The sequence below is a fragment of the Dermacentor andersoni genome, chromosome 7, assembly GCF_023375885.2.
Source record: "Dermacentor andersoni chromosome 7, qqDerAnde1_hic_scaffold, whole genome shotgun sequence".
In the NCBI taxonomy this organism is placed as follows: domain Eukaryota; kingdom Metazoa; phylum Arthropoda; class Arachnida; order Ixodida; family Ixodidae; genus Dermacentor; species Dermacentor andersoni.
Window position 1 is genome coordinate 28,716,238 of NC_092820.1, and position 25,857 is coordinate 28,742,094.

Below are 25,857 nucleotides of genomic sequence, written 5' to 3' on the forward strand. Positions count from 1 at the left end.
ATCTTTATTTAATGTCTGGGCAGTGTTGGTGAAGTGCCTGGGAATGCGCTTCACCAGCAGACCATACAGAGAAGCCACAGTTATGAACTACTGTGGTTTACTGAAAGCCATTTCTACATAATAGAAATAGTTCCACCTTGCTGCAAACCAATCAGAATGCGGGGCAGTAGAAGCACGCTTTGTAGCTATAGCGTACTAGAATATGAGAGAGTGGGTCGAGCAGCAGCACGGTGCGTGCTTTCCTGTTAAGCCGAAAACATTGATGGCACTATGATCGCACTATATATTCGTGCGCCCACGCTTATGATGATAGCAGGAAATGTTCTCAAATTATGCAGTCTAGTTGTCGCGGTAATGTAACCTCTGTGTCACCACATGTCACTGCAGACCCAGAGAGCCACAATTGACCCTGGGCCAGTATAGTGTAAAACTATTACGTTTTTACTCCAAATACACCATTAGCCCATCCTGATAGGTCAAAATGGCTCAGGCCTCTCCCATATGGGCACTAAAAGAGATTGGAACAGTTTTATGCTATACTGGCCCTGGGGACAGAGATGCCCGCCCGCTGAACCTGCTGCAGCACGAGTCTCCCTAATGTAGGATTCTTTCGCATCTATGAAATCATAGCTTTGCCGGCACTTCATTTCCATAATATAATTACTGCTAGACATTTGTATGTAAGCAGATGTACTGTGACGAACAAATGAAATGTGAATAAGAAATCAAAGTAGAACACCTTTCTTGAGTAATAACTCACCAGTATGATCTCATGCTGCTACTTATCTGGTTGACGAAGGTGGCATAGGGCTCCCACTAAGCTTGAAGATTATGTCGACATTGCATATTGGCAAAAACAGATAGGAAAGAGTGCATCCTAGTTAGCCCCAACTTGTTTAACTACCATTTGACGTTGGCAATTTCAAGACTGCTGTATTTTCTGCCGTTTTGTAATACCTATTATTGTATAATTATGTACCTTTTTTTTTCTCTCACTTACCACTCCTTTCTGTAATGCCTTCGGGCCAGGAAAGTATCCGAAATAAATAAATAAATAAATAAATAAATAAATAAATACTCCGTATGGCTGCATACTTTATCATTCTCATTCTAGGTATGGGTTTATGAAGTGGTGTCAATCTACGCAGGAAATAATCACATGAAGGCACTACCAGCATAAATTCACATAAACCATTTTGAGACTACTCCAATGCGTTATTTAATTTCCAGTTTGGGTGAAACTGAGGACATTTGCAATAACGGCTTAATTTAGACTTCGAAATGCATGCATAGCAAGCACTACTCCATGCTTAGAAACTAGCTACCAGTCAACATCCAATTTTTCGGACTTCCTAGAGCCCGCAATAACATTAGCAAAAATGAATGCATGTGCTTTAATGCCCGAAAAGCTCAAATCATCACAGAGATGGCCAAAATAGCTCTGAAGGCCTGCCAGTACACTTATTCGGCGTATATTAGCTCATTCTTTGACAGGATATGGCGGTTACCTGCGTGTATAATTAAGGAATACATACCATGTCCCGTGACAGTTGCCCCCTTTACTCTCTTGATATGCTTCACCATAATATATAGCATATGCTTGACCGCATAACATTACTGCATTGCGGCGAAGCTGACTTTCGGGAAATGGCATTATGCAACGTGGCATGCTTTCTGCGCTTCGAAGCCATCAGTCAGAATAACAGAGGTGGAGTGGGCGCCACTACTGACAGCGTCAAATTCTTACAATGAAAATAATGGCACCGAACAGCAAGAAGCTTAGCAGCAAAAGTCTGAAGCAGATAGGCATCTAGCGTTCCCAGCGAATAGGCATGCGAGAGCGGCGGTTCGAGGCTGTGATATAAGCCAAATGGCAGATGCTTCAATTAAGTCTAGAAGCGTACGGTGAGGGGCTAGTTGGTATGACATTATGAGAACAAAGAAAAACTGCGCTAAAAAGGACAAGACAGAGAAACTGCGCCTGTGTCGTGTGGTTCTTTCTCTGTCTTGTCCTTTTTAGCGCAGTTTTTCTTTGTTCTCATAGCTTCAATTAATGCTGTTTTGGACCTGCAGTTATGACAATAAAGTTAGGACAGCGAAAAGTTTTGCGTCCGAAATTCTAGATGTTCTTATACATTGACTCTATGGGGTTGTAGCTGTTCCGCGAAGCCGTCCGAATTATCAGGCATGTAAAAAAAATCAGTCGTTGAATGTAATTACAAATAAAAGGCGTTCATTATGGCATGCATTTCTATTCATGCCAATGGCACAAGAGCAATACCAGAGGCCACAGGAGTAACAAGATAATCAAGCACTGGACGTGAGGGGAAAACAGCTGAAAAAGGTTCTAGTTCACTCGCAGCGCCCTCGGTCTACTTTTGCTTGTTTTGTGCCTCAGCTAGGGAAAGCCGGGCTGCTAAATACAGCCTCCCTGGCCGTTCCAACAGCAGCTACGACAGGCAGAAGTGGCCACGTGCGCGCCGTCCACTTGCCAGAAGTGCCAGACAGTCCAGTGTTACATGTGCAAAAATTATGAGAAACTGTGCGGGAGGCACTGTCGTGCGGTGTGCAGAATGTGAATGGCTGCACTCTTTTTCAGAGTATGAATCCGCTCGCTGTCCGCAGGCACTGCCGGAGCACAGATGCCAAAGCTGTTCTGGCACAGTGTGGTGCGATTTCGGTCAATTTTCTACGTTCGGTGCAGTTGTGCTCAGTAATTGGCATTTGTATCAAAATGGCACAGGAGTCCCACCCCTGCACCTATGTATCCATTGCCACATACTCAGTGACCCATGTTGGTTTGATGGTTAGCACAGCAGCCCGATGTGCCACCCACAAGACTACAGACTACCCAGTGACCCAGGTAGATGGGAAAATGGTTAGATACAAAAATAGATAGCCCTTGTAAAGTGTGCGAGGTATCCAAAGAATGCTAACGCATTAAAAGCACCGCATCAGGCATTAACACAAGGCACATGCAGGATGCGAAACTATACTGCACAAAATGCATGGATACGAATGCGCAAGTGCACGGTACAATGCACCAATACCTATGTGCTTTAGTGCTTCAGCTCAACACCACACTCGTCAGATAATGGTCTCCGAGAAGGGGCAGCGTGCTGCCAGGTCTCGGAGGCTATTACCTCGCTATTCCGCAAACCACTTTGCTGACAGCTTTTTGCCCAGTGGCATGCGATTTGAAAGACGAGTTCACAAACAACCCAATATAATTAAACTGTTTGAACAATGGCACTCACAGTAGTTTCCATTTATTACTTCAATCTTGACTTGTGGCAGCAGTAAAAGTTCATTATGTTGAAATCATGGACAAACTTCGTGAAAGGTTAAAAATACATTGCGTTTTATGGACACAAAGTTATGCAAAATAAATAGGTGCTACATCAAGGATTTTGTTATATTGTCACACTGTTGTGGTGATAAAGAATCAGATAGTCGCACAATTATCAGTCACAAAACTCTCTATTGTATGAACCCGTGCCCATAAAAACAAGTTGCACTAGGCAGAATGACAGCGACGAGTACATGGATCGATTGTTGAAATCTGATCTACAGGTCAGGTGGCGCCACCTATTTATACATGATTTGGCATATATTTGGCGTGCGGGAGATAGACAGCGACGTCGAGGTTCTCTTTGTTGCTAATGTTCGGTAGCAAGGCGTTGAGCGTCATCGCTGGGCTCCTTCATAAACTAGCTTTAACGGCGGCATTTGCATTGTTCCTTGCACAGGTTAAGTACGGAAGGACAGCATCCCATGGCCTTGGGCTCAAAGTCGGTGTACATTGCCAACATGTTGGCAAATGCCTTATTTAGGCTTTTCAGAAGACCATTTGTCTGTAGGCGGCAGGCAGTTGTCTTTCGGTGGCTTCTCTGGCTGTACTGCAGATGGTTTGAGTAAGCTACACTGTAAAAGCTGTTCCTCTGTCAGTGATAAAGACTTCTGGGGCACCATGTCGCAGGAATAATTTCCTGCTGTGCTAAACCTTTGGCAGGGTTTTAGATTTGGCACAGCAGGTAAGGTAGTCGGTGGCCACAAAGGTCTGCTTGTTTCCGGATGTTAATATTGAAAAGGGTCCGAATAAGTCCATCCTAACCTGCTGGAACAGTTGGCAAGGAGGTCGAACAGGCTGCAGCAATCCCGCTGACCTTGTTGGTGATTTGTTGTGTCGCTGGCAGTTTTGGTAGATCTTGATGTAGTGAACGAAGTCGGCGGTAAGGTCTGGGGAGTAATATTTCTCTTGTACCTTTGAGAATGTACAGGATAAGCCAAGGTGCCCAGTAGTCATGTCATCATGCAGGGCATGCAGAACCTCTGATCGCAGTGCTGATGGCACGAAAAGGTAGTTAGCATGGACTGGGGAGAAGCTTTTCTTTACCATGACATTGTTTCGCAAGGAAAACAATGATATCCTGTGACTATCCTTGGGATAAAGCCTGTCTTGCATTCCAAGTACTCAGCAAAGGTCCTTAGCTACAGGTCCGCTTGCTGCTGCTTGGTGAAGTTGTCTATGCTCATTCTTCTTAGGAAGGCATCCTCGTCTTGGCCATGTTGTGCCGGCGGGTCGATGGGGGTGTGGGACAGACAGTCGGCGTCAGAGTGTTTTCGTCTGTACTTGTAAGGCACGTCGATGTCGAATTCTTGGAGTCTGAGGCTCCACTGTGCTAGGCATCCTGAAGGGCGCTTTAAATTTGCTAGATAAGACTATGTGTGATGGTTGCTTACGCCTTTGAAGGGCCTGCAATATAGATAAGGAAAAATTTCACGGTAGCTTAAATGACGGCAAGTGTAAGCCATGACCCGTTCAAGTCTGTTTTTCCTCTGACTAGAACAGCACCGAGGCCTACACTAATTGCAGCGTCTTCATTGAAGTGTGCACAGTAGTGGTCCAGCCAGTTAGGATTTGGAGCAATTATCGCAGCAGGAAAGATGTCATTTTGGAGCAGTTTTCGAGTGGAAAAATTGGTCTTTTTAGAACACTTGGAGTAGTGCAGCAGTAATCGGTAGCCATTTGGCGAAACTTGTTATTACTGCGCAATCAGTAAGTGCTGCTCCAGAGTGAAACAAGATGCAAAGCCAACAGTGACCAATTAAGCTTGCCTTCCCACGGACAGTATACTATGCACTGTATGTTGCAAACATTTTTATTTGGATGGACAAGGAACATAACTTTGTGAACAATTAAATAAAATTTTGTAGGCTAACGAGAACAAAGATATGCACCTGGGCGCAAGACAGACATAAAATTATGAATGAGCTAGAACAATTTGAGCTGTCAGGCACAAGACAAAAAGTGATGGCAAATGTCATATGTGCATTCCAAATGATGGGTGTGCTTTGATACGTTTTACCGCACAAGACAAAATGTGTATTACACCAAATAACAATGCTAGAAGCTTGACAAGAGATTGCACACCTATGAGCGGCGCCAAGATGAGGTGCCTCCATACGGTGTGTCGCAAAGATGGTGATGGCAGTGGAGAACAACATTCGTATCATCCCGTACACGCTTTCGTTACGAGGCAGTTTGTTGGCTTCCCATGTGTTGTGTGGCCTCTGCGAATAGAAGACAGTTTTAGTACTGTGCGATGGTGATACGTATGCCGCATGCAAGCGCTTTGCGGAATGTAGCAGCGCCTGTCACATCAGGGCTTGGGAAATGCCTACGTACGTAAGCAGGCGAGCGTCGAACCATCGGTCGAACTATAGACGCCGTTATTTTTGCCAACACGACGTAACGTGTGTGCGTGTTCACGCTATGTCGGACAACATTTAGGCCTTTAAAAGATGCTACATTTAATATGGATGTCATGCACGAATCATATCGAGAAAACAAAAAATGAGTACTCACTATCTGAGGCTGGCACGGTCATTTGTGATGAACTGCTCCAACAGGAGGTTGAGCCTCTCGTGCAAACAGCGCACACTGAACACTTTCTCAAAAACAAAGTTCATACTTTTTTGCTATGGATTTCCAGTGTGCAGGATCCTGGAAGGGGTTCTACATGTTCACTTCATGCAGCAAAGCTAAACTGTAGGCCACTGAAAAGTACAGCCTTCTGCTGGTCGCCTTTGACACAGCGATTTTGGGAAACTCTTTGGTCTCACGCTCTCCCGAACAAACGAGAACCATGGGAGCAGCAGGCGAGGCTCCCCACCCTCATGGGCAAGAATCGGATGTGTGCGTATGCGGCGGCTGCATGTGCATCATGTACCATTCGTGTTGCATTCTGCACATGCGCACTTTGCAGAATGTAGCGATCTTACGTACGCAACATACACAGTACTAAAACTGTCTAGATACAAGACAATTCAGTGTAAAATCGTAATTTCTGCCGCTGATACACGGCCAACCTTTCTAAGCACCATCTTTTAGTGCCCCCAAGGGCTCTAATTGCCACAGGCACCTCCGAAGTAGCTCTGAAGGCCTGCCAGTAGAACTATTAGGTGTATCGGTGCTCGTACTGCGACAGGAGACGGCGGGTGCACCGGTGTTGCCAAGTCGAACAAGGCGGCACAGCCCAAAGCTAGAGAAATTGCAGCCCAAATGTAGCAAAATACAGAAAAGAGCAAAAAAAAAAAATTGTCAAATATAGCCATTTTTATTTGCAGTTCTATTTGTTTATACATTTTCACATTCGACTACGGCAATCTCCTCTTGCGCAACCCATCGTAACAAAATGTCCGTGATGCAGTGATGGTCGACCCTTGACATCAACTACAGTGACATCATGCTTGCCCACAGAACACTTCTTGGTTGGCCCCGGAAACTCGAGGTTCCGGCGAATCGCTGCAAAGGGCGAACCTATCCAAATGAATCTCGAATGCAAGTGTGAAGAAAAAATTTGGTAGACGTTTCGCCTTTAAGAATGGAACGCGATATCATTCAATGATCCCCGACTGCTTCTCACGCTTCCCGGCAACTGCAGCTTACCGTATTTACTCGCATAATGATCGCACTCGCATAATGATTGCACCCCTAAATTTTGTTGTCAAAATGCAATTTTTTTTCTTTCCTGTGTAATGATCACACCCTGCACTTGTAGCAGCAATATGTCGTGTGCCAAGTCTAGCTAATGATGATCGCGCTTACCATCTGTCGAATGCTATGCGAATTACTCTTGAAGACATACCAAGCGGTCGCACGCACCCAACATTCTTAAGCAGATGCCCCATTTCATTCCTTTCATCACTTTCCGCACTTCCATGGAAAAAAAAGCTACAACCAAACTTGCCTTGGCTTTATTATTTGTAGGCTTCATTATGCTTTTGGCCAACAACAAAAAAAGGCACCTTTCGATTCTTCTCGTCTGCACTCGTGGGCACGCAATAAATCGCAATCGGCAACGATAGTGGCCATGTTTACGCTGATACATTAAAAGTGTACTCTATTCATACGCCGACGCTTGTAACGCAGCTAAGATATTCTCTCACCCTTCGCGCAAACATACCATATTAGGATAGCAGTGAAAACAAATGCGGCAGTTTCCGCAGCATGCCCGCCATGTGTTTCTATGTCACTGGCAGCCAAGCGCGCCCATCTCAGTTTCTGTCCCCTCAAAGTGGACATGGCTATGTTATAGTCGCAAACTTGCCAATATTAACAATAATATTCATTACTGATACGGGAGAAACTGTTTCAATGCGTGTAATGTACTCACAAGAAAAAAAAATATTGCGTTCGGCACGTTTGGCTTGCTCCTCCGGCCGCCATTTTTGTTTTGGTGTCCTGCATTGACAGCGGCAGCCGCCCGCTTGTCATCCCGCAGCAAATGTGGGATGAAAAAAGAAAATGTTTCTCTTCGTGGGAAATTTAACCCGCATAATGATCGCACCCCTAAATTTGCGTCAATTCTTTTGACAAAAAAGTGCGATCATTATGCGAGTAGATGCGGTATGTAACCGTAATGTTTACCTGCAAACGCTATGCTAACGCTATGCCCGAAGGCAAGCTTACTTGTTCTTTTTTTTTTTGCCTTTCCCCGCACGGCGGGCGCTGCTGCCACGGCGAGCACCATTCGGATGGTGTCCATCCGGAGTGCCATCCGGACACGAATATACCGCACTTTCGCGCAGTTGGCTCACACGGCACTTCAGTAGGTGCAGTGAGGAGCAGGCAAGTCGAATTGTAGCAATATGGTGCAAATGGTGCAGTTGGACCACCACTGTGTGCAAGTACCAGTGAGGACTGTAGGTGTTGTTCAAAGTCTTGGAATGGTTTGACTTGGAAAGTTTCCCCCTAAAGCTCTATGTCTGATTTTGTGAGGTGAGTCAGTGGCCCGGCAATGTGAGAAAAATCCTTGAGAAAGTACTTATAGTAGGTACAGAGGCCAAGGAATCTGCACACTACTTTCTTGCCAACAGGTTGTGCGAAATTCGCTATGGCAGCTGTCTTCTGTGGGTCGGTCTTCTTTGGAGTTGCCGATGATGTGATCCAGAAAAATGTGCTCTTCATACGAGAAGCAGCGCTAGCTGTCACAGCTTCAGGATGAGTCAGGATGACTTGGTTGCTTCTAGTACTGTTACAAATTGGCTCAGGTGATCGTCGAAGTTTGCAGAAAAGACAAACTGATTGAAGTAGACGAAACATGTCTGCCACTTTAGGCCTACCAACACACCGTGTCCATCGCAAGCTGGAATGATGCAGGTGCTGGGCAAAGGCCAATTGACACGACCTTAAATTGGAAGATGCCGTTCGGCATAATAACAGCAGTCTTTCCTCTGTCTCTCTCACTGACTTCGATTTGCCAGTAGCCATTTTGAGATCCATCAATGAAAAATACTCAGCATTGCGTCATCTGCCTGTGGGAGGAGGTGTACATCCTTCAATGCGACTTTGTTGAGGTGATTCAATGCAAAAACACAGAATTCCAACCCTTTTTCTTGACCAAAACAACAGAAGATTCCCACGGACTTTTCAATGGCTAGATGATTTCGCTGCAAAACGTTTAATTGCCTTGTCTTTTTATTTATTTACTTGGTACCAAAAGGGCTCGTTAGGGCACTACATGGAGGGGGTGGAAAAGGTGAAGTGTGAGTGAAATGTCTACAATATATAAATGATATAGGAAGACAATATATAGAATAAAAAATGATCTAAATGCTGAATAGAGAGTCTATGTCTATTTTTTGTAATGCAGAGTGAACTTCGAAACAATATTAAGGCCAAATTTTTTCAAGTTATTCAGTGAATTCTCAAACCTGCTGTCATCAAAGACGTCCCCAAGGCACTGTGGCGGCTTGGCAAGGGTCACCTCCTCGGGTAGGCGCACAACAGGGAATCCAAACCAGTAGCAGAAGGTGAACTTCTTCAGGTCAATGTAGATGAGCGCCACGAAGCGGTTCAGGAGGCTCGGGTCCTTGATGGCCTGGCCATCATGCATGGCTGCCCACACGAGCTTGCCAGATGTGTTCAGCACTTCAGACTTGTCCATTTTCTTCATGTCGGCGAGGCTGTTGGGCAGGTACAGCAGGCCCTGCAGAGGACACGAATCTGCAAGGCAGGGGAGGCCGAGTGAAGCATGAATGTGAAGTTTGATGTTTTTTCAAAAGTAACACCGCCAGAAAAAATATAAGAAAGTTGGAAAAATTGGCAGATTGCGAAGATATGAGCATCCATATGAAAATGAGAAATGAAGTAGAAATGAGCCAACAGTGTTGTCCTTTTTACTGATGCATGCCTTTGTGAGATTTTTTATTTAACAATTTTGTATGTGCAGCGGTATGAAAGAATGTTTGAATCTAACATGCATCTGTCGTGCTCACCTTGGGCACCGATGCACTTCTGAATAAACTTGATGCTGGGATACGATCCCATGGTACGGGGAACAGTAGTGCGATATTTATCTGAAATTAATTTTGATAGCGCCAGAGCATGGCGAAGGATACACTATGGTTAAAAGCTAAGCTCGCCCCGGCAACTTCTGCAAGCTTGTTCTTGCAGAACAGCTTTTGCCACGACCACATTTGCCACGACCACAAAATTTTTGACACTGAAATTGTGTAACCACAAGCCACGCACATGGTTTTAAAGGCACTGAAAAGACACACAGCATCACATAATCTTTCTGCCACAGGGTCAACACCTCGATGCATTCCATGAGTGTCATCATCTAGAGGAGCTAAGGCAGGGACAAGATGTGCTCAGTACAGCTGTCACACGCATATCCTAACAGGGATTGCTGGATGCATTGAACAATGCCACATTGTGGACAATGTATGTCCCCATGCTCCATGAAGATACTTGACAGAGCTTGCACCTTTGAGCTAGTATGTAATTGATATACAGCAGAACCTGGTCAATGTATTGCTGTTATGCTTCCGCAGCTCTTACACTCTGAAGCACTGGTCCCACATAATTTGCGTGGAATCAGGTGTACTAGCCTCCTGTTTGTCACACTCCTCTTTCTGGTTGTTACATCCAAAAACTGTGGAAGTGCACCACTGATGCATCATCCGTTGATGGTGCATGTTGACTGCTGTAAGTCTCCCCTGAAAATGGTCGCATTATAGAACCTGCTGTGTTGCATAGAAGAATTGCTATCGCTGTGTTCTGATTGTCACTGATCTCAAGAGAGTTTATGAAGTGCAGAGCTAACAGGAGGTGGATGAAGGCACAAGCAGTCACCCCAGATTCACATTTTAAAATGCTGTTTCGTGACCTTGAACACCTTGTGCAGTTACTTCGGTGTACAAAAGCCTTGGAGAAACTGAAAAAAGGGTGTGAGTAGTCAAAAAAGGCTGTTACCGATATTTGACCCAAGCAACAAGTGGAAATTGACAACTTTCATTTAGTGAGCTATGTGTACTTCAAAAAGTGGTTAATGCTAAATCTAATTGCCAGTCAGCAATAACCAGCTTTACTAAGCAGGTTTTCAATATTTAGCTGGCTTCCCATTCAACTTCAACTAAAGTTTTGTGTGAGAGTACCTGTTGTCTCATGAAGAGTGCTGCCGAAAGCATTATTTATCAGATGTTACATTCTCCTGGGTCATCCATCCTTTGTTCGTGGTCCCATAAAACATGTATCAAACGGGTTCCACTGTAACTTTTCCTGACAAATGACAATGACCTGTTATGAAAATAACTTCTGTGCAAGAGCAGGGCTCACCTGGAGCCTGTATGCAATTTGTCGCCCAACGAGCTCACAGAGGACATCATCTCCTCGACATTGTGCCACTAAACTGCACATAAACGCACCCAGTGAAATCCTGAGTCACAATACAATGAGACACTATCCAGATCTACGAATTTAGTGAGCTATACTCTGAGTTTTCAATGTGGTCCGCGAAATGGATGCCAGAAAAATTGAGCATCCTTCTGCCAGTGCCTATCAACAGAGCTGTACAGTGTGGCCTGGATTGGAACTCGTACATAAGTATTTTTTCCTGTGTCCTAGTAAGCATAGCAACAGCTGAGCCCTTCTCCATTCTCCGATGGGATTACGACAGCCTAAAGCCAGAAAAATATTGTGTTTTGTGGATTCCTCTAGTACTGTAGCAGGTACTTTCCATTCAGGTGAAATCTTTCATGTTGGTTACCTGCTTTGCTTTCATCAGCTGATACCAGCTAATGGCTGTGCTCTTTGCTGTTCCCCAAAATCTGCACCCGCTGCATCCTAGTCTAATGTGCACCAGATAAAAGCTTCCATTCTAGCTTGTCTGGGCTTTCCCTCATGCCAGACATGTTGGAGAAGCGGCATACCTTTTGAAAATGTTGGGACAAGGCAGTTATTAAGGTGCATGTGCTGACAACGAAATACAAACTGCCCCCCACCTACAGCTATACTTGCCCCGACTGCAAGCAATTATGCTGGAAGTGTTCGTAAGAGCAGTTCAGTTCAGCCAGCCAGCTGTGATGCTGGACATATCACTGAAGGCAACCAGCCAACACAAAGAAGCCTTACAAACAATAGACCTTAGTGAACTTAGCTCCTGATGTGGCACTGTCAGGCGCAGGAAGCCCAGCTCTCATGAGAAGGGCCTGAGCTACAGGCCATGTAAGTGACCAGTGGGCAACACAGCGCACATTCATGAAACTATCATCGCCTGGCTTTTGCTTGGGAATCAGGGCTCTGTCTTGCCTAAGTGAGAAATTTTAGGTGTGAGTGAACGTTTGAAGTTTCGAATACAGATCGAATATTACAATCTAGCTATTCATATTAAAAAACGAACTATTCAGTATGTTCAAATATCGAAATGAACTAAATATATCACAACAACCGACTGTTAAAGTATTGTTACTGTTCTCTACCTGCTAAACAAATCATCAGAAATTAACAGAAGTGAAACAATGACAAAAGTTTCTGAAGCAATACAGAAACGAGTTTTATTTTCAGTTTCACAGCGGAAGCCTACATGACAACCGGTGAATTTTGCTTGTAGTCTCTCGTTTAATGTTCCTGGTGGTCTAGTCATGTAACATTTCTATCTTTTAAGCTACAACTAGTGATGGTTTTCTTGCAATGGGCACTTTTACATTTATTTATGGCACAGACGTTATCAAGCAGCCTTCTTAATTTTTTTTAAAATTTTTCAGCAATGCTCTACTTTTTTTCGGTAACTATTTAGTGTTCTTGGAAAGCTGCATTCCATGCAGTCACCATTCACTTTTGGAAAGCTTCTTTGCTATCGCTGTTGACAGGCTATTCAGCTCTATTTTATGCACTAGTAAGTATAGGCGGGGTAACTAATCTTACTGAAACAGGTATTCCTTCTGTAAATATACGTGTCTGCATTTGACTATTTGATATTTGATTTGATATTTTGTAGTCACTATCCATATTTGAAAAAGTTGATATTCGCCCACCACCAGCACCTATAACCATTACAGAAACATTTCTGTAATGGTTATACTAATGCGTGATCATGAAGCCGTACTCATATCAGCATTTTAAAAGAGCACTGAAGAAAAAGATAACATACTTCACTTTGGACACAAACAAACAAACGAACAAACAAACAAACAAACGAATCAGTTCATAGCGACAAAATAGTCTTTTCAATACTCATGTCATTAATTTCACACTAAAGGTTGTTCATCAAGAAAGTAAATCAAGGCCAAACAATTTTTTTTAAAATTTCACACAGAAACCGCACCACTGCTACATTAATGTGATCACGGAATTCATTGTACTTGGGTTGTTGTGGCACAAGAAGTTGTTCTCAACACTATATATGTGAGGGCTGAAAAATAGTATATTAGAAAAAAGTATTTTTTTCTAGCACATAAAAAGTAATTTTATGAGTATCAACATTCAGGTGATGTATTGTTTCTTCCAGTTTGTGTAACATTTTTTATGGTGGTCGCGTGCTGCCTCTCTATCCTTGGTTGTTCAGAAATGCAATATCGACATGTGTCATGTGTTTTTCACGTGGCTTGCTCTAATCTGTGGTTGTGACAATGTGATCACATGCTTTGTGCATGTGCGATTAAGGACATATATTGATGAGATGAAGAATAAAAGTAGTCGAAAGTTAGCGCTTGTCCGTGTCCCTTACTACACCCTTGTGTTGAATTTTGAGCAGTACATTTATTTCCTTGCAGTATGAACCATCTTGCCCAACAAGTCTTATTGAATCAGTGCATGTGCTGAGGCTTGGCAATTCAGGGCACCATTTTGGAGTACCTACTCTGTGTTTGCATTTCTTGGTGTCAAAGAAAGTGCACCATCCTAATGTGTATCTACACCCGATTTTCACTGTGTTGGCACCAAAAGCACAGCCTCCTCCCTTTGCCTCGCTGTATTTTGAGAAATTATTCTGCCAGTAGCTGTTCTCTGCAAAAGAACAGTTTAACTTTCCGTCTCATTGTAACAAGCAAAGCCTTGACAGATGTTCCTGCTTTTCCTTGACCCTCAATTTCGATGCAAACCTCTATTGGTGTGCTGTCATATGCCGAGGTGGTAAACTGTCTCGGTGCATAAATAAACAGATGTCATTCTAGAGCAAGAATTTGGAGGTGATGCTTCTGACAAATAAATTGATTCACTAGATTTTGTGTCAGGCGGACGATTTCAACTCACAGGTACACCAAATGAAAATATTAGGTGGTATTAGTACATTATGCTTCACACATGGCAAAAAGCCATCTTTTACCTTGAGTAGCAAGGCAGAAAAATGTAGCACAAAAACGAAATCTGAGTTGCACTTTGACATTCCTTGCACTGGCTTGCCAAGATGTCATGGATTTCGAAAGTGCTCACACAGATCTATATTTAACAGTTTTTCATTACAGAAGGGCTACAGTCTACATTGCATTTTGAATAAAACAAAAGCTCAGCCTAGCATGTTTTTAAAAGTTATCTGGTGTCAAAACAGCCCAAATAAGAGAACATAATTTCAAATTTGTAAGGCGACATTTATGCAATGGCTTTGAGGTTTCTACAAAAAATTCCAAAAGGAAACTTCAGTCTTTGTTTCTTCAGCTGGTACTTAAGAAGCTTTTCCCACGCAATGAATGAAAAAGTTATGAAAGAAAGCTTTACCGTAGTTAACTGGCTTGAAGCCATTTGAAAAAAGAGTACTTTACGGCTGCTCCTTCCCAACCGTTCAGCATGTCTAAATGCGCCTACAAATTTGATGCACAGCTCTTGCCATGGTGAACTTGTGACACGTAATTGATTGCGTGGCATTAGCAATCCGAGAAACAACTTCCAGAAGTGTGCAGCTGGTACACCACCCTTTTTTTCCCTCATAGAGTAAAGGAGTGGAGCTTTCATGGTCAGTAGGCAAGAATTCTGAAAGATACAAGGAATGTCCGAGTGAATGAAAAAAAGGGTTATTTCTTGCCAAATGTCAATATCTTGCCATAAATTTTATTGTGATAGCAATTATACAGACACTCCAAGTACATTTCTGCCATCGGCATTGGCGGGAGCTTTTGTATAATGTCCAAGGGCGATAATACCATTTCTGCACACCCTACACTGTATGTGTGAGTGAAAGTATGCGAGGGGGGCCGACGATCACAGCTCAATCTCACCCACGTGAAAGGGAGGAGAGTGGAGAGGAAGCGCACAGTCTTCCATGGAGTGCGAAGCACCCAATGATGTGAGGCACCGGGGGGAGGGGGGGGCATTCTACTTCGGCTGCAACTACGCCTGTGGTGACTGCGCACGGTCACGTGGCCGTAGCTTGAGAGCAATCTGCGTTGGGGGCACAGTCTGAATGTGTTGGCGGCTCGTAGCTTTATGCTAGCTCGGTGCTCACTTTGAATTGAAGCGACAGACAGCATGAAGATCACTTCGCTCGCCACTAATGCCACGTTTCCTCAAGCCAGAGCGAGTGTCCACAGTCATGGAGTGTTATGGGTTCATGTTTGCTGTGCGCACTGATAGCATGCTTGTTAATTTATTCAGCAACCAAATGTTTGCAAGTTGATTAGCCGATAAGAGTACTATCTTTACTTTGTATGGCTGTCTGCCAATTTTCTATTACAATCGATTGCCATTTGTTGGGCGTGTTGGTAAATCGAAAGCATATTTAGCGCCAGCAAACAAGGACGTAAGGGAGACATTGTGTTGTCGTCTCCCTTACGTCCTTGTTTGCTGGCGCTAAATATACAATCGATGCTTTGCTTTGCAGGCAAAACTGTGACTTTTTTTCAAAACACGTCGGTGCATGCCCCCCTTGTCTGCTGCTACATTTATTCTGCATGCTGAGAAATGTTAGGATATTTTTTTTAGTCAGAAAACATGTTTTTTCCATACTTCTCCCGCTTGAGAATTTATGTAAATTTTGTCTCCACTCACAACTTGCTAAGTTCAGTTTTTCGCTCCCGTAGAACCCAATGTAGCGATAAAACATTAACTAGGCCTGAGCAGGCACTGTCAGAATCAATGATGTTGCAGCGACCTGAAGTGGAAATTTGAAGGCAGTGTCGCCACCTGCCTGTTCTTGCACCTTTCCGGGCTTACCACGCCTCTTCTCATGGTGGCTTTTTCAGCGTTGCAGGAGTATAATTTACTGCACTACAGCTCGGCTTATTTCCCTCTGTAGTGCCCCTTAAACCCTTTAATCGACAGTGGAACATGTCAACCACTATTTTAGAGGCAACATTAGTGGTGATGTATAACAACTACAATTGAACCTTTCTATGTAGACATGTTTTTGGTACTTGATCGAAAAATTAATTTTTCAATCATTTGCATATTTATAATGAAGTGGAGTGGTGGCCTCGACTGTTTGCTTTGTCGAGGAAAAGCCTTACTTAGCGCATATTTCAGATGGAAGGAAAGAAGGTGACAGGACAGAGCTCAAGTGATATTGCGCAACAAAAAACGACACGGACGTGAGAGGACGACACACCAAGCGCTTGGTGTATTGTCCTCTCTCCCGTCCGTGTCGTTTTTTGTTGCGCAACATCATTTGAGTAATGGATTACCAACTTGCCCGGAAAGCTGCTCTCATTAGGACAGAGCTCTTCCTGTCAACTAAAGAATGTTTGAACAACCAGCCCAAGCTTCCCTTCCCACAATGTTTTGTTATTTATTTCTTTGTTCAAACAACCACAGCCATAGATGGACTCCTCTGAGCAGAATTTCTTTATTGCACTTGAGTAGACAAGCAAAAAAAAAAAAGCAGAACTGAGGACCTTTTTCTTTATAGCTATTCATTGAAATAACCTAAAGAAATGTTTTTACGACCCCTGTGTATTTCTATAATTTTGGTGAGGCTAGGCTTCTCAATTAGCCCATATGCACACATACTAATAATACATTATCTATATTGGCTTCATGCACACACCGCAGCGTAATATATGAGAGTGGCCATCTTTTGAAGCTTTCCAAAAAGTATATGCTTTCTGAAAACTGTTGCGATACCAGGCAGTAATGAAAGAAAATGCTCATCAAAAGGTACTCAACACGAGGACATAACATGCATATGCTGCTTTTATAATGTACACGGATTGCTGCTGATCATTTTACAAACAGCGATGATTTGATAGAAGCACATAAATAGGGCCCATAATGCCCCGAATTGATGACAATGGCAAATGTGAATAGTGTCCAGCTTTTTTTTCCCTCATACAGAACTTTTATCTCCTTTCAGATTTTACTTTTGTTACCAATACCTGATTATAGATATGTTCATAATGCTTTAAACACACATCAATACATTTTGTTGTTGTATCCATCAAAAAGTGAAGCTTAAATGTATACTAAACTATGTCTAATCAATGCAATGCTCCAGTAATCTCATTGGCATCGGTGGTGTACAGTGCTATTGATAAAAAGCCCCCATTTCAATCAGTATCTCTCCATTTTGCACACATTTCAAAACATCAAAAGCTGCAATTCGCAATGACTGTTGTAGTTTGCATATTGCTTTTTAAAATGCGCGATTAGCAACAACAGTTTGAGAATTGTCTGTGGTGCCTTTTCCAACACAAACAGTTTATCAATTACTCGTATGTTTGTATTTTGTCCACTTTTACTGTTGCATATTTATGGGCAAAGTTAGGGTAAGAAACATGGTGTATTAGTGAAAATCCTTGGCATTTGTGCTTTCTAAGGGTGCAAAAAGATCAATTTTCCTAACATGCATTTCTGTGTTGATTCAGAAATAGGTTGCTGATATACAGTAAACCTACTCAGTAGTTGATAGCAATATAAGTCCTGGCACAACCCATCCCACGACGAATGTCGACATTAATGCGATAAGACTTGAGGCACTGAAGCGATGCCGCACTGTGTTGCTACCCCTGATATACACGATGCATGAGGCGTGTATGCAGTCGGGCTCCTCTCTCTCATCCATCCCTCTGGACATGCCGTGCCACCTAGCGGTGCTGCCACAATGTCTGCATGTGGCATGCGAGTGAAAAAGGACCTGGGACAAGATAAAAAGACACAAAGGACACGACGGTAGCGTCGTGTCTTGGGTGCTTCTTGATTTCGTGCCACGTATTTACTGTGCTGGTTAAGTATGTCTCACGCCCGTGATATCGGTGCATGCCCATTCTTGGGCAATCCTGCCGAAAGGACAGGCCAAGGTGACCCAAGATGTATGTAGCCTTAAGTGTATTAAACCAGTGGTGCCACCAGCAGCAAAAATTTTAATAGAAGTCCTGCATTAGACCAATACAAATTTCGATTAGTTGTACTGATTTACCTATGATACCAGTATGTGTTATGCATTAAACTTGTTAGTTTATGTTAGCTTCTGTACTGGACAATTAGGTCCTATTGGCCTTATACAAATTATTGCTGGCCTGTTAAACAACATATTATTGCTATATTCTGCTGCTTTTGTTTGCTACTTGTTTAATGTGAGCTTGAAAGTTGCTGAAAAAATTAGGCTTGGGGACCGCTTTTTTGCATGGAGTGCTTCTAATTTATCGGCAAATCATCAAGAATTCTGCTGTGCAAATGCACAGCACACTGCCTTCACACGTTTGTATTAGTTTTAGCATACTAAGCAAGTGAAAGTGGCCCCTATCTCTCAGTGATGTGCACGAAAGGGATGTGCGCCTAACTAGGCCTTTGTGCAGCTTCGTCATGATGAATTGTTCAGAAAACAGCTAGTATTCACAGCTAGGCGAAACTTTCCCACTAAAAAGAGAACATCCATATTCTGTAAAGCACAGTCATGGTGCCTGGTAAGCTCATGAACCATGGCACAATTCAAAGCGTGCGATCAGAGACTGCGGTCAACTTCGGCCCCTGCATCTAACTTGACTATCCTTCATACACAGAGGACACTGGTGTTCTGCGCATGGTTTCTGCTGTTTGGTGGTTCTGAGGACGGATTTTGCCGACAGACAGTCCTGGGACCTGTGCCTGATCCTGACTGCTTTTTTAGCTATTGCGCACCAGTGGTGACACCAGGTTCTACATAGAGGTGCTGGGGTCACCAGGTCCTGGGCATATAAAACACCCACCACACTTCAGCCTCCACTTGAAAGCATGTGATCAGAGACTATGGTCAACTTTGGCCCCTGCATCTTAGTCGACTATTCTTTGTACATAGAGGATGCTGGTGTTCTGTGCATGGTTTCTGCTGCTTGGTTGTTCTTAGGATGGATTTTGCTGACAGACAGTCCTGGGACCTGTGCCTGATCCTGACTGCTTTTTTAGCTATTGCGCACCAGTGGTGACACCAGGTTCTACATAGAGGTGCTGGGGTCACCAGGTCCTGGGCATATAAAACACCCACCACACTTCAGCCTGCACTTGAAAGCATGTGATCAGAGACTACGGTCAACTTTGGCCCCTGCATCTTAGTCGACTATTCTTTGTACATAGAGGATGCTGGTGTTCTGTATATGGTTTCTGCTTCTTGGTTGTTCTTCGGATGGATTTTGCTGACAGACAGTCCTGGGACCTGTGCCCGATCCCGACTGCTTCTTTAGATATTGCACACCAGTGGTGACACCAGGTTCTACATAGAGGTGCTGGGGTCACCAGGACCTGGGCATATAAAACACCCACCACATTTCAGCCTCCACTTGAAAGCATGTGATCAGAGACTATGGTCAACTTTGGCCCCTGCATCTTAGTCGACTATTCTTTGTACATAGAGGATGCTGGTGTTCTGTGCATGGTTTCTGCTGCTTGGTTGTTCTTAGGATGGATTTCGCCGACAGACAGTCCTGGGACCTGTGCCTGATCCTGACTGCTTTTTTAGCTATTGCACACCAGTGGTGACACCAGGTTCCACATAGAGGTGCTGGGGTCACCAGGTCCTGGGCATATAAAACACCCACCACATTTCAGCCTCCACTTGAAAGCATGTGATCAGAGACTATGGTCAACTTTGGCCCCTGCATCTTAGTCGACTATTCTTTGTACATAGAGGATGCTGGTGTTCTGTGCATGGTTTCTGCTGTTTGGTTGTTCTTAGGATGGATTTTGCTGACAGACAGTCCTGGGACCTGTGCCTGATCCTGACTGCTTTTTTAGCTATTGCGCACCAGTGGTGACACCAGGTTCTACATAGAGGTGCTGGGGTCACCAGGTCCTGGGCATATAAAACACCCACCACACTTCAGCCTGCACTTGAAAGCATGTGATCAGAGACTACGGTCAACTTTGGTCCCTGCATCTTAGTCGACTATTCTTTGTACATAGAGGATGCTGGTGTTCTGTGCATGGTTTCTGCTGCTTGGTTGTTCTTAGGATGGATTTCGCCGACAGACAGTCCTGGGACCTGTGCCTGATCCTGACTGCTTTTTTAGATATTGCACACCAGTGGTGACACCAGATTCCACATAGAGGTGCTGGGATCATCAGGTCCTGGGCATATAAACACCCACCACACTTCAGCCTCCACTTGAAAGCATGTGATCAGAGACCACGGTCAACTTTGGCCCCTGCATCTTAGTCGACTATTCTTTGTACATAGAGGATGCTGGAGTTCTGTATATGGTTTCTGCTGCTTGGTTGTTCTTAGGATGGATTTCGCCGACAGACAGTCCTGGGACCTGTGCCTGATCCTGACTGTTTTTTTAGCTATTGCACACCAATGGTGACACCAGGTTCCACATAGAGGTGCTGCGATCATCAGGTCCTGGGCATATAAACACCCACCACACTTCAGCTTCCACTTGAAAGCATGTGATCAGAGACTACGGTCAACTTTGGCCCCTGCATCTTAGTCGACTATTCTTTGTACATAGAGAATGCGGGTGTTCTGTGCATGGTTTCTGCTGTTTGGTTGTTCTTAGGATGGATTTTGCTGACAGACAGTCCCGGGACCTATGCGCGATCCCGACTGCTTTTCTGGCTACTGCGCACCAGTGGTGACACCGGGTTCCATATAGTGGTGCTGGGGTCACCAGGTCCTGGGTATATAAAACACCCACCACATTTCAGCCTCCACTTGAAAGCATGTGATCAGAGACTATGGTCAACTTTGGCCCCTGCATCTTAGTCGACTATTCTTTGTACATAGAGGATGCTGGTGTTCTGTGCATGGTTTCTGCTGTTTGGTTGTTCTTAGGATGGATTTCGCCGACAGACAGTCCTGGAACCTGTGCCTGATCCTGAGCGCTTTTTCAGCTATTGCGCACCAGTGGTGACACCAGGTTCCACATAGAGGTGCTGGCATCATCAGGTCCTGGGCATATAAACACCCACCACACTTCAGCCTCCACTTGAAAGCATGTGATCAGAGACTACGGTCAACTTTGGCCCCTGCATCTTAGTCGACTATTCTTTGTACATTGAGGATGCTGGTGTTCTGTGCATGGTTTCTGCTGTTTGGTTGTTCTTAGGATGGATTTCGCCGACAGTCCTGGAACCTGTGCCTGATCCTGAGCGCTTTTTCAGCTATTGCGCACCAGTGGTGACACCAGGTTCCACATAGAGGTGCTGGCATCATCAGGTCCTGGGCATATAAACACCCACCACACTTCAGCCTCCACTTGAAAGCATGTGATCAGAGACTACGGTCAACTTTGGCCCCTGCATCTTAGTCGACTATTCTTTGTACATTGAGGATGCTGGTGTTCTGTGCATGGTTTCTGCTGTTTGGTTGTTCTTAGGATGGATTTCGCCGACAGACAGTCCTGGAACCTGTGCCTGATCCTGAGCGCTTTTTCAGCTATTGCGCACCAGTGGTGACACCAGGTTCCATATAGAGGTGCTGGCATCATCAGGTTCTGGGCATATAAACACCCACCACACTTCAGCCTCCACTTGAAAGCATGTGATCAGAGACTACGGTCAACTTCGGCCCCAGAATCTAACTCGACTATTCTTCGTACACAGGTGAAGAAATCGCCGCTGTGTTTCTTTGTGCTTCTATTCCGACTGCAGATCCATGATCATTCTTGCTGTTATGGTTTGCACTGTCACTTCATTAAGTAAGGATTTTGAGGATTTCAAAGTTGTTTTCAATGCGAAACTTTGTGACATGTCTGACGCTTTGGGAACCATAAAGGTAGCAGTATCTAGACACAAACCGGATGATGTGAAACAGCTTCAGGAAGAAGTAAATGAAATTAAAGATTCTTTAGATTACATGAGTAAAGCGTTTGAATCCGCGACGGAGAAAAATGACGTCTCTGGCCACCACAAACAACAAATTAGTTGAAGATAACCAAATGCTCCAGTGCAAAGTTTTTCAACTTGCGAAGTACTCTCGCTCCAACAACATTAAAATGAGAGGCATCCTTGTCATACAAGGAGAAGACAGTGTCAAGATTGCCGAAGCCCTTGGTGAAAAAATTTTGCTGTCCTGTTAAAGTTATAGACATTCATACGGCCCACAGGGTTCTAGAGCACAATACTGACCATAGCAACTTGATAGTGTGTTTTTGTTCCCGTGACAAAAGCACAATATGTCTTACTAAAGCTGGTGAGGCTTGCCTTTCGACAAGTTGCCTTGGCCTTTCTCGTGCATCCTCCTCCTCTGTGCTTATGCTGTATGAGGCAAGTCAAAGGCAAAGTGCTGACTCCTTTGGATTACCAATCTACTTTAATGATCATCTGACCCCTGAAAATAAGGTTCTATTTGGTGAAGCACTTGCCTTGAAAAGACAACAAAAAATAGCTATTCCTCTGGACTGACAATGGCATTATCAAAGCAGGAAAATGCAGGAAATGTGGGTTTGCTGCATTTTGTGCCATACAGACCTTAAGGCGTTCAGAGATGCCTAGATCATGTCGTTTGTATAAGCTTCTTAAACAAATTCATGGTGGCTTACATATCATGGCATGATGCTAACGTGATCACATCCAATGTTGCGGGTTTTTCTGCAGTTCATGTGAACGCCCGCAGTTGGCGTAAATTATACCGAGGTTTTGGCCTTCCTCAGTTCTTTTGACTGCCCATTCTTGATTATTGGTTTATCTGAAACGTGGCTTTCGCCTGAACATAAAGACTTCTACGATCTACCAGGTTACTCATGCGAGTATTGCCATCACAATGGTGATCCACATGGAGGCTCTGCCATCTAGGTGTTATATGTTTTATTATTCATGAGACATCATGACCAGACTCTTTAACATCCCTCAGTATGAGTCCGTTCGTGTAGAATTTGATACACTTGCCATACCAAACAACCATCACAGTCTGTGGTTTTATCTATCATTTTCCTTCTTCAGATTCTTTCAGCTTTCTCATGGAACTACCATTCATATACATTAACTGTCTGGCAAAAAATAATGTTTTAATTCTAGGTGATATTACCATAAGCTTAGCAGATTCTCACACTGTGACAAAAGACTACCTCACCTGCATCTATAGCAATGGCTATCACCGCCTTATAGCTGACCCTACATGCTCAACAAACAGGTTCACAGTCTTTCATTGAGCATGTCATCTCTAATTCACCGTACCCGCTGTAGTTGGTGTTATTGAAAGTAATATTACAGACCGTTACCCTATATTTTTGTGCACTGCCAAACCTATTTCCCAAGGACATAAATTGCAATTCAGAACATATTTTGATAATGTTAAGTACACTAAAATTATTGAAGATGCAGATTGGTTGCCTGTTCTTGAAGCTCTATATCCGGAAGTTGCGTTAACCAAACTTAGCCACATTATTTATACTGCCGCGAGATCATGCGCTAACTTCGTGTCCTCAAAGTGACATTATCGTGCTCCCCTTTGCCCCTGGCTATCAAATTCTCTGTTACATTGTTTAGGAAAAAATGACAACCTCTACAAAAAAAAAAAAAAAAAAAAAAGAAAGAAGTGCCAGCCTAAGCACCTTAAAGGGCCTCTCACCAGGTCTGGCCATTTTGAGCTGACAAGCGCAGAGCATATATTGAGCGATAACGATCGTGTCTGCAAAGTATTACATTGCTACATGCTGCGGAAAGATCTGAAATTTCAAACTGAACGCCATTTTTCCTTCTTGCGACTGCCGCACTCCAAGCTGGAGGATGACGTACTCGTGTCCCTGCGCCTACCTACATACTCAAGCCCACAGTGTGACGTCGCTTGTGGTGACACGTGACTTTGAGAATTATTCAAGACAACTTCTGTTATATGTGCGATCTGTTGCTTGAATTGACGAATTGAAGTTTAGAGAAATAATAAAACCCAAATGAAATGTTTGCGTGTTTTTTGTTTTACTTCGCACCGAAGCAAGAGAGATATACTTCCGCTTCATCTGCTTGTTCCCACGACCGTTCGGTCACGTGCGTAGGTACCGAAACTATGCCATTTTCTACCGTGCTCCAGCGCGTGATCATGATCTGCGATCCGCTTGTTCTGCCTCAGTATTCGTGTAGCCCTGAATTATACCGCAAGTGATGTTTCCTTGTGCACAGCGTGCAAAATCATGCGCTGTGCGAACGAGACAACAGCTCACGCGCGACGCTGCCAGCGGAAATGCGTAGTCCTGGAAAAAAAAAAAATGAAGACGGGGCCTGTGACATACGCGTCATGCGATCCTCGAGGTCTGGTATGGGAGAGCACAGGGAAGTAATTTTGCTTGCGAAGGCTAGACGGGGCGAGTAGAGAGAGAGAGAGAGAGAGAGAGAAGTTTAATGATACGAAATGCTGAGAGGTCGGCCTGAGGTATATTCCTCTAGCCAGCTACTCGGCATTGGGGGAAGGGGAAGAGGGAAAGAAAGAGAGAAGAGGTGCATGATGGGTGACGATGACGATAGAAGGAAGATGTAGAACATATCGCAAGCAATTTGGCATGCTCAAAGTCTGCAATCCAAGCCCGTAGTTTTTAAAAAGTTCAGTAATGCCTGAATGACCTTGAAACTTGATCGAGCATCTGGCCAAGGGCCTAAAATAACGTCCTCCGACAACGGTGCGCTGTCGAGACGCGTAAGGTCGTTGTCCAACCTTTCACGCTCTTCCACGTACTTAAGGCAGTCACAAAGCACATGACCTATAGTCTCAGGCACATTGCACACCTCACAGTGTGGAGACTCGGTGCGTCGCATGAGGTGCACGTATCCGCGCGTAAACGCTACCCCCAGCCTTAGTCTGTGCAGAAGACTGGCACCGCTTCGATGAATTTTCGGTGGTAGCCTAAAATTCATGGCAGGGTCCAATCTTTGGAGTCGTCTGTGGCGATTATCCGGATTGTCCCAGTGCTGTGCTGTCAATTTTCGGATGACACTGGAGAGGAGACAGTTGGCGTCCGCTCTTGAAAAAGGAATTGAAAGCAGTGACTCTCGTTCTTCGAGTGCTTTCTTCGCTTCGGCGTCGGCCAGTTCGTTGCCCTGTATACCACAGTGACTGGGAATCCACTGAAATGTGATGTGGTGGCCGTTTTCTTGTGCTAAAGTGTAGAGCTCGGCAGTTTGAAGAGCCAACACTCTGTAAGCGCTTTCTTTCAACACCACTCTAAGTAGTTGAAGAGCCGATTTTGCGTCGCTGAAGACTGTCCATATTTGAGGAGGCTGTCGCGAAATATATTGAACGGCCTCTCTGATTGCCACTAGTTCCGTAGATGTTGAAGTCGTCTTGTTATGCAGACGAAACCGTCGAATGACTTGATGCGCAGGCACGACGAAAGCCGCACCAGACGCATACGACGACACCGATCCGTCTGTATACACGCTCACCGAGGAGTCATATTCTTTCGATATATATTCAAGTGTTAAATGTCTCAGGCCGACGGTAGGTATTCGAGATTTTTTAGAAATTCCCGGAATAGATAGACGTACCGGTATTTTGGACATTACCCATGGGGGCATATGTGGAAGGTCAGCCGGGGCAAAGTATGCTGGTATGGCAGATTCTTGCCATTTAACGGCTCTTGAGAAAGTGGAGTCCGGCCGTATGTGGTAATGTCGATAAGGGATGGCGTCCATGACGACAAAGCAGTCTCAGGAATACTCGAAGAGGTTCGCATCGTAGATAGGCAGGTAAAGGGGTGACGCGAGCCTCCTCAATTGTTCCGTGGGTTGAGGTGCAACGT

At 44.3% G+C, this 25,857-nt stretch overlaps 1 protein-coding gene across 1 annotated transcript in view; it reads right to left on the minus strand.

Moving 5' to 3' along the window:
- Atg7 (Autophagy-related 7) overlaps window positions 1-25,857 on the minus strand; it is a 54,739-nt gene that overhangs the window by 20,001 nt on the left and 8,881 nt on the right. The window contains exon 2 of the mRNA XM_050182227.3: window positions 9,220-9,511. Within this exon, the coding sequence (XP_050038184.1) occupies window positions 9,220-9,511 (292 nt within the window). The remainder of the gene's footprint in view (window positions 1-9,219; window positions 9,512-25,857) is intronic.